This window comes from Orycteropus afer, unplaced genomic scaffold, assembly GCF_000298275.1.
Source record: "Orycteropus afer afer isolate SDZICR_OR568_19922 unplaced genomic scaffold, OryAfe1.0 scaffold00130, whole genome shotgun sequence".
NCBI lineage: Eukaryota > Metazoa > Chordata > Mammalia > Tubulidentata > Orycteropodidae > Orycteropus > Orycteropus afer.
In genome coordinates this window covers 5,683,433-5,692,906 of record NW_006921717.1, presented here as the reverse complement: position 1 = coordinate 5,692,906, position 9,474 = coordinate 5,683,433, and the positions used below count along the sequence as shown (strand labels likewise).

The 9,474-nt window shown below is 42.3% G+C and overlaps 1 protein-coding gene across 1 annotated transcript in view; it reads right to left on the bottom strand.

Annotated features, from left to right (window-relative positions):
* ATL3 (atlastin GTPase 3) overlaps positions 1 to 1,438 on the bottom strand; it is a 62,849-nt gene extending 61,411 nt beyond the window's left edge. The window contains exons 1-2 of the mRNA XM_007944850.2: positions 1,229 to 1,438; positions 952 to 1,095 (exon numbers count right to left, since the gene is read on the bottom strand). Of these exons, the coding sequence (XP_007943041.2) occupies positions 952 to 1,095; positions 1,229 to 1,435 (351 nt within the window). The 5' untranslated portion in view covers positions 1,436 to 1,438. The remainder of the gene's footprint in view (positions 1 to 951; positions 1,096 to 1,228) is intronic.
* Positions 1,439 to 9,474: the final 8,036 nt, after the last annotated feature.

Sequence of the window (9,474 nt, the reverse complement as noted above, 5' to 3'; positions counted from 1 at the left end):
ATTCGTATTTGCCAATAATTACATATCTGGCAAGGGACTTATCTCTAAGACTTATAGAAAACTCCAATGCCTCAACACCAAAGGAATTAACAATCCAATTGAAAAATGGGCAGAAGACATGAATAGACACTTCACCAAGGAGGATATTCAGGTGGCCAGGTAATACATGAAGAGATGCTCACAATCACTGGCCATCAGAGAGATGCAAATCAAAACAACAATGAGATACTGCCTCACCCCAGCATCAATGGCAAGGCTCAACAATACAGAAAATAAGAAATGCTGGCAGGGATGTGGAGATATTGGGACTCTCATACACTGCTGGTGGGACCGTGAAGTGATACAACCACTGTGGAAAGCAATATGGCGATTCCTTAGAAAGCTGGAATTGGAGATACCATCTGACCCAGCAATCCTATTACTAGGTATATATCCTAGAGAGGTGAGAGTCAGGACAGGAACAGATACATGCACACTCATGTTCATCGCAGCACTATTTACAGTAGCAAAAAGATGGAAACAACCTATGTGCCCATCAGTGGAAGGCAAACTATGGTACATACACATAAGGGAATGCTATGCAGCACTGAAGAATAATGTAGAGACTGCAAAACTGCATAATATGGATGAACTTGGAGGACATTATGCTGAGTGAAATAAGTCATTCACAGAAGGACAAACATAGTCTTAGTTTGTTGTTGTGGGGGGTCAAGGAGAGGTTTATATATGGAGGGAAACTTTCTTTGTTGGTTACCAGGGATGGGAAAGGAGGGGAGGGAACACTGAAAAAAAAAAAAAAGGCACTGACCCATGTCACTTTAGTTTTGTGTATTTCATTGTACATAAATTATATTTCAATAAAACGCATTCAAAATATAGTTTAATTAGAATAGCACAGTACACATAAAAATCCTTGTTTTTGTTCATCAGTTAACTCTTTTTCTTCCTTACCTTTTTCCCACCTGGCTTCTCCACAGTGAAAACTTCACTCCAGATCTGGATCCCAGTGGTTTCTGGGTCAGAGCCTCCTCGCCATGAAAATCCTGTTAAGGGTTCTTCCAAGTCCCCCAACCAACTTGAATGGCTACCATCCTTCTAAAAAAGAAGTAAGAAATTTCTACTGAATCTTAAATGAGCAAAGTCACACAACAAGGATAATCCATGAGCTTAATCTGCTCAGTGGGACATAAAAAGTCTCATTTTCTGAAATGAAACAATTCTCCCTTACCTGAAAATACAAGTATCGCAGCATAAAATCCAGGAAGAAGGACTTGCCCTTTCTGAAAGCACCAGCCACTGAGAGCACCACCACATCAAGATCTCGGACGTGGTCCTGCAGCAGGACGCTGGCCAGGGCTCGCTCTTCTAACTCAAACGAATGCTGCTCTTTGTGAACACAGACAATCTGCACTGGACCAGGCTTCCTACACTCCATGGCATCACCTAGGTTCACACAGAGATAAAAATTAGTCTCAAATACTTATGGTAAATGCCTATTTTGCAAATGGGGAGAGCAAAAAATTCTGTAAAAGGACACAGAAACACTAACCATCAAAGAAAATTATGACATTGTGCTGAGCGAAACATTCCAGAAAAAAAATTGTGTCTTTTGTATAATTCCATTTCTATAAAGCTCAAGAGCAGACAAAACTAAGTGACAGAAGTCAGAAAAGTATCGCTTTGGTGGAAAGAGGGTTACTGACTAGAAGGGGGCATGAGGCTGTTCACCAGCTGTTGGGATTAGCCTGAATCTTGACCTGGAGGATCTTTAGATGGGTGCTTGGTAAAGCAGAGGGTAAGTAAAAAAGAGGAAGTCGACCCTCAGGGAGAAGGACACACACAGAAGCTGCAACAATGGGCTCAAACACACAACCACGTGAGGATGGTACAGGCCAGGCAGGGTTTCACTCTGTTGTTCACAGTTAGTTCCTAAGAGTCTGAACAGACTTGATAGCACCTAACAACATGCATGTGTAAACAATCCTCAAGCTGTACATTTAAGATCAATGTACTATATTCTTTATTTCATGTGTGTTATGCCTCAAGAAAGTATTTTTTTAAAGAATATATCCTCACACATACATATATACAATACAGAACACATAATTTAAAAGGTGGAAGAGATCTAGGAAAAACTTAATCTCCCATCCTACCCTCCAGACATCTAGTTCCCTTCCACAGAGACAATTAATACTGCTGGTTTCTAGTCTGTCATTGCAGAGATCAATCAATATTATTACAAGGGCATTTTCGTATCATATAGATCAACGTTCAATTCTAAGAATGAGCTCAACAAAGAAGAATAAAGAAAACCAAAGACATGGAGGCAATTAGTGTAAGAAAATGCAGCCCTGGTACACCATGCAACCCTCAGCCTATACGACAACTATGAGACCAGAAGAACTATATGGTGCCTGGCTAAGCACTGTCAACCACTCTGAGGGGGAATCTATGTAGGAGATCCTGGATATAGTGGGAGAACAATGTGGAACAAAACTCAAAATTAAAAAAAAAGGGGAGGGGGGTCCAGGTTTGCTGGTCTGATGGAGCCTGGTGGAACCTCTGAGACTATGGCCCCTCGCTGCCCTTCAGGTCTGGAATTGAACCTACTCCTGTGGCTTCCAGCCAAACAAGACAGGCATATATGGGCTGAACATTTACATTAGGTAGATACACTAGGGAGATACACTCCTTGGAGAATGGAAGGGCTGTGTATGCACAGGGAGACAGCTTGGGTGGGCAGGAGTGCAGGGGAGGGAAGGACACGGGAAAAGGTAACAATGGGGAGGAAGTGGGAGGAGACCTGTTACATTGTGAGAGATTGCAGTCAATGTCATGAGACAAAGTGTATGTGAACTGCTGTACCGAAAGTGAATTTGCTCAGTAAACTTTCACCCAAATCACAATGAAAAAAAAAAAAAAAAAAAGGAATGACCTCAAAAGACCACACACTCGTAAAAGCAAAAGTAATTAACTGTCCAGGAGATTACAGGGCTCCTCTAACTGCCTGGTACTGCTAAGTCTTTTACATGCATTATTCTATTTAATCCTCAGAACAAGTCTATGAGGTAAGTAATATTGCCTCACTTTAAAAGTAAAGAAACTGAACTTTTACAAAGGTTAAGTATCTTGCCCAACAGGTCCTAAAGACAAGCTCACACATCTCTACGTGACTGTGTTTGACAGCTCAAAGTTTTAGGGTCAAGCAATTCTACAGCTCAAAATTAGGTACCAACTAGAAGTTTCTCAACCAGAATTGAGAGCACGATATACAGTCTTTGAAATTCAGAGTCATTTAGCTGCTGTGGATCATGAGCTTACAAAAATCTACCAGTGAGAAGTAGGCAAAGTACTATTTCCTTAAAAGGGAGTAAGTACCACTGGCATTAAAAATGATGTTTTTAGGTCATATAAAGGTCATTTTTTATTTTTAAAATTATGGCTTTTTTTGTTTGTTTGTTTCTGATTGTAAATGTTCAACCATATGCCTGTCTATTATTTGGCTGAAAGCCACAGGTATGAGTTCAATTCCAGACAAGAAGGGTAGCTAGGGGCTATAGTCGCAGGGTTCTCACTAGGGTCTATCAGACCAGCTAATCTCGTCTTTTTTTATTATTTTGATTTTTGTTCCACTGCTCTCCTGCTCTGTCCAGGATCCCCTGCACCGACCCTCCTCCAAGTGGCTGACAGTGGTAGCCAGGCACCTGAAGGTAGCTAGGGGCCACAGTCGCAGGGTTCTCACTAGGGCCTATCAGACCAGCTAATCTCATCTTTTTTTATGATTTTGATTTTTGTTCCACTGTTCTCCTGCTCTATCCAGGATCTCCTGCACCGACGCTCCTCCGAGTGGCTGACAGTGGTAGCCAGGCACCATCTAGTTCTTCTGGTCTCACTGTCACATAGGCTGAGGATCACATGGTCTACCAGTCTCTTGGATTGTTTCCACGTGTCTTTGGTTTTTGTGGTAGTTAAATTTGTGTGTCAACTTGGTTGGGCCTAGTTGAGTGGCTGGGCAGCTGGATGTAGTATTCCCCATGATGAGAAGTAATCAACTCCATGGTGGAATCTACTGTGAGTAGCTAGCTACCTTAGGGATGTGGTCTGCTTCTTGTATATAAAGAGAAGCCTTGGAAAATGGTCTCTAGCTTATGGCATGCTTAAATCCTGCATGTAGCCATGTCTTTGTTCAGAAGTGTACCATGCTCTGCCAACCTTGAGACTTTCAATGAACTTGAATTAATGGCCTGGCATGTGGTTTGGTAACATCGGGACTGTGCCTTTCTACCTGTCAACCTTGGGCTTATCAGTCTCAGCAGCCAGCAGCTGTCTGACTGGAAAAAAGCCTCTACCTTCAGTGAGCCAGGAGCAGGAGGCAGAGCTTCAGCCTCTATAGCCTGGCACTCTGAGCTCACCCAGCCTCTATAGCCTGGCACTCTGAACTCAGACTTAAAGCCTGTAAACTGTTAGAGAATGCACTCCTGTTTGTTCAAGCCATCCCATTCGTGATGTATTCCTGTCAGAGTGGCACTAGGTAACCAGAACAGTTTTCTTCATAATCCCTTGCTCTGGACAAGGAGAGACCCATTGTTGCATCTAGATGGCTGCTTACAAGCTTTTAAGATCCCAGCCACTACTCACCAGAGTAAGATGCAGAACAATGTTTTTGTGTAGTATGTTATGCCAATTGAGTTTGAGGTCTCTTGGAACCACGGTCCCGAGCCCACAGGTCCAACTACTTGTTCCCTCAGGGTAGCTGGCTGTGGCCAAGTCACCACAACCTTGCCCCTTGTCAGCACTACTATACACCTGGACATTCTTACAATGCATACAAATACACCTTAAAAACATCATCTACCAATGCTATACATGGTCATGGGCACAGTCCTCCCTGCCTAGACATACGTGATTGTTCAGCCTGTATTTTAATGTGTTCAAGAACATCAAACCCATGTTTTCATAGGTTATTATTTTAAAAACGTGGTTAAATTTAAAACGCAAACCAACTTAAATTTAAGGACAAATATTAACTAAAGGATAAATAGTACAGATAAGCAGATCTGGCCAAAACCACAAAGATGGTCCCCAAATGCCTTTAGTCTGGGAAGCACTGGAAACTGCACACAAAATGACTTGACTATCAGATTCTACCCTTTAAAAACCAAAAAGACCAGTTGCTGTCCAGTCAACTCTGACTCATGGCATAAATATCAAACCATCATTGTCATTAACATATACTAATTTTCCTTCCCATTGATGCCTTTATCGGAAACATGTATGCTAATAATCTCTTAGGTTCTTACTGTCACAGCAGTAGGTGAATGCAAGACCTAAAAACCTTTGGTCTTTCATACAAAAGAATTAGAAGAATTTGTCAACACCTTACAGATAAGCCATAGTGTTCAGCACTGTACAGCACACAGAGTACAAAACAAAGTCCCTGATTGTGGCAGAGATGGCCCTTCTCCCTTCTGCTACGGTAACTGATTTTTAGTTGGGCATATAAGTATCCAAACGAAACACATTTCCTATCCAACCTTTTAGCTAGGATATGACCATGTAAAGAAGTTCTGACCAACACAAGGTTATTGGAAATGATACAGACAGCTTCCAGGTCATGCCAACTCCCCTTTCCTGTTGGCTGGATGTAAAAGTGGTACTGAGTCATCCTGGGCCAGGCACATGAGGGCAACACCCTGGGAATATTGGAGCAACAAGAAAGGCAGGGCCAGGGCTTCCAGTGGCAGAACTTCCATAATGGTTCACGTCTGTGTGAAAGAAAAGTAAATGTCTCCTTTGTTTAAATCACTTGTTTGGAGGTTCAGTAAGATGCAGCCAAACCTAACACTAATCCTGCAGCCAAATAATAATAAACAGTCATAACTAATACAACAGTCTCCCCCACCAGGGTTTTACAATTAAACTAATGACACTCACTTTTCCAATTTCCTCTATTTCAATAGTGAAGTTTGCTGAGCATTCTCCCCATGGACATAGCAGACATCCAATAAACAATGTGAAAGGAATCAACGGTAGGCAGTGTAATATAGCTGAAGGCCGAGCTCCTGAGGATGCAGGTGGCTTTGCCAGAACGACCCGCATGAAAGATAAGGTCACGTGGCTACAGGCAAGATGGAAAGATCCAGTAACAAAAAGTATGAAGCTGTACACAATGAGCTGCACTTCAAGGGAAGCTGAAGACCACTGAGAAGGAAGGTTGGAAACAGACTGCTAGAGCCTTCACTCCTCTTTCTGCCTAGAGCACAGTATCCAAGAATAAAGGAACAGAACCCAGCTACGTTCAGGGTAGGGAACTGGGTAGATCCTGCATTTCTCTTCACAACACTAGCCTAAGCACTGTCATCTCCATCCACCAGGTTAAAAACAATCTTATTCAAAGTTAAGGAAAGGTTTATATATTGGAGGACATTTTCTTTGTTGGTTACCAGGGGTGGGAGGGAAGGGGAGGGAATGCTGTTAGATAGATAGAGATAAACATTGATTTGGGTGAAGAGAAGGGCAATGTACCAAATGTGAGTGACCAATATGGCAGCATTGAGGATGAGAAAGACAGAGAGAGTTACATGGGCAGTACAAACAACAAATATGAACCCCTTTGCAAATACAATACTGAGTTGTCAATGAAAGCAAACATGGGTATAGGGACGGATAGATGGGTGAACAAGCTAAACAATTAGGTATGTCTAAATGGAGAGTGTATCCAAGATCATATACAGGGTTGGCAGACAATGGGCCTCTCAGGGTGCAGAAGAGTATGAAGGGATGGACACTGGGAGGAGGTAACTATGGGGAGGAAGTGGGAGGGGAGCTGCTGCATTGTAAATTTTGGTCAATGACATGAGACAAAGTATATGTGAACTGCTGTATGAAAAGTGAATTTACTCTGTAAATCTTCACCCAAATCCTAATTTAAAAAAAAAAAAAAATCTTATTCATTAACAGGGCTCCTATGGTTTGGGTCTACTTAAAGAGAAAAAAGATAATTTAGCTGTAATATCACCAGTAATTCAATTTAAACAGAGTGGCTCACTTTTCACCCCACCATCTTTCTCTCTCGCCTCCTAAAGTCAATGTGTCTATCTTTCCCGATCTTCCACTCATCCCATTCCAGGTGTCACATAAATATCCCTTGCTAATTTAGCTTCACATCGCTGACTTCCTAGTCCCTTGTTGTTGTTATGTGCCGTCGCATCGGACCCGACTCATAGGGACCCCTCCTTGGGTTTCCGAGGCAGTATCACTATGGAAGTAGATTACCCAACCTTCCTTCCGAGTGGCCAGTGGGTTTGAACCGCCAGCCTTCTGGTTAGCAGTTAAATACCTTAGACACTATGCTACCAGAGCCTGAATCAAAATCTTAGGAACCTCTCTCCTACACCATCCAACCTCTTTTGCCTGTTAGGCTGATCACCCAAGTCACCATATCCTCAGGGGTTCTTTGATGATGTCACCTCATCCCTTAGGGGTGACTTCTTCTACTTCATTACAGTAGTCAACATATCTTGGCAGCAATGCAGAAAAGCCTAACATTTCATTGGCTGATGAGTCAATAGCGACCCCTTCTTGGACTTCTGAGGGTATCACAACGGAAGAAGATTGTCCAACCTTCCTTCGGAGGAGTGTCTGGTGGGTTTGAATTGCCAGCCTTCTGGTTAGCAGTAAAATGCCTTAGGCATAGTTTCACCTTCCCATTTTCCTGTTTCCCTGAAAATCTGTACATAACTACTATTCTACTCATTGTACCACTATCCTATTGTAATTATGCTTTCTCACCCACGCTGGGAACTCCTGGAGGGTAGAGAAACCATCACATTTAGTCCCAGTACCTAACCGGGAGAACAAGTTCCCTAGTACTATCATTAAGACTAAATAAATCCAATAGTACATACACATACAGTACCTCAATAAAAATCAGCTTCTTCCCACGGCTTCCAGCCAGACAGCAGACCGGCCTATAAGCGTATCTACATTTACACCACGTAGATCCACTCCTTACAACAGTAACCATGGGAGAGGAGAAGGGCAGCACTGCACAGGGAGATCACTCAGAGGGCAGGAATGCAAAGGAAAGAAGGACAAAGGGAAAAGGTAACCACAGGGAAGAAGTGGGAAGAGAGCTGTTACATTGTGGAGAATTGCAGTCAATGTCATGAAAAAATGCATATGAACTGCTATATGGAAAATGAATGTGCTCTGTGAACTTTCACTCAAATCACAAAAATAAAGTTTCTTCCCTTCCAACTCCCACTATTCTCCTTTCTTTCACTGTCAAACTCCCTGAAGGTATGTCATCACCCACTGCCTCCACTTGCTACCTACCCAGTTCCCTTCGCAACCCCTCACAACGTGCCTTTCGTCACAATCTCTACTGAATTATTCTCTACCGATGACATCTCCTGGCAAACCCTACACTCCCTCTCTATAACACAGTTGCCACCCTCTTCTAAAACTTCTTAAAAAAGAAAACAAACCTATGGACTCTGTTTAAAGGGTACTGACTCTCTGTTTGGAGTTATAAAAATTTTGGGAAATGGATAGTGGTGACAGTTGCACAACATGGTGAATGTGAGCCACGTCACTGAACTGTAGACTCGAAACAGCAATTTTTTTGTGATTATTTTACAATAAAAAAATAATAAAACCCCTGGGCTCAGTAACAGCACACTTTACTCCCAGTTGTCTTCCCACCTCTTCATCTCCTTCCAGTTCTTTTCCCTGCAGCCCCTGTGGACACAAACGCACTCTGTCCTTCACAGTTCTCATTCATTCCCTCAGAACTCTATTCTTATCATTTCAACTATACCCTCTATAATGATGACACAACTCCATGAGATCTCTGACCTGCACTCAGGTCCAAATGTACCGAGGGTCGGATTCGCCTGACTATTCCACCATCACCTCTATCTCAGGGGATTATGAGGAAATAGATGGGCCAAAGAGTCAAGAGACAAGTTCTGCTCAGTTCTACCACTAACGACCTGTATGCTTCTGGGCATGATGAGTCTTCAATCTCAGCAGCACAATGAGTTAAGTGGTTAACCTCTAGCAGCCCTTCCAGTACCAACACTCTGCAAGTCTGCATTTCATAATGCCAAACCGGACCTCTTCAGCTACTCCATTTCTATTAATCCCCCATCTTTCAGTGTCTATGGCTAAAACTTCTCCCTATCTTTCTATCTGCAACATATCACCAAATCCTATCATTTCTTCTTCCACGACTTAGGCTCCTGTTCTGGGAAAGGTAATTCTAGAGAGATGGTATATTTAGTTTTGCACTGACTGTAAAACCACAAATCAGTAATTTTACTTCTGTTTCAGTTTTTGCTAAAATCAGTCAGTTGGATTAGGCACTAAAATTCAAATGACTCTTGAATAAACTGACAATTTCCTGGGTATCTAAATTGGCCAAACTTGCTAGTTCATTTAGTCAACCTTAGCTTAATTTAAATTGTACAG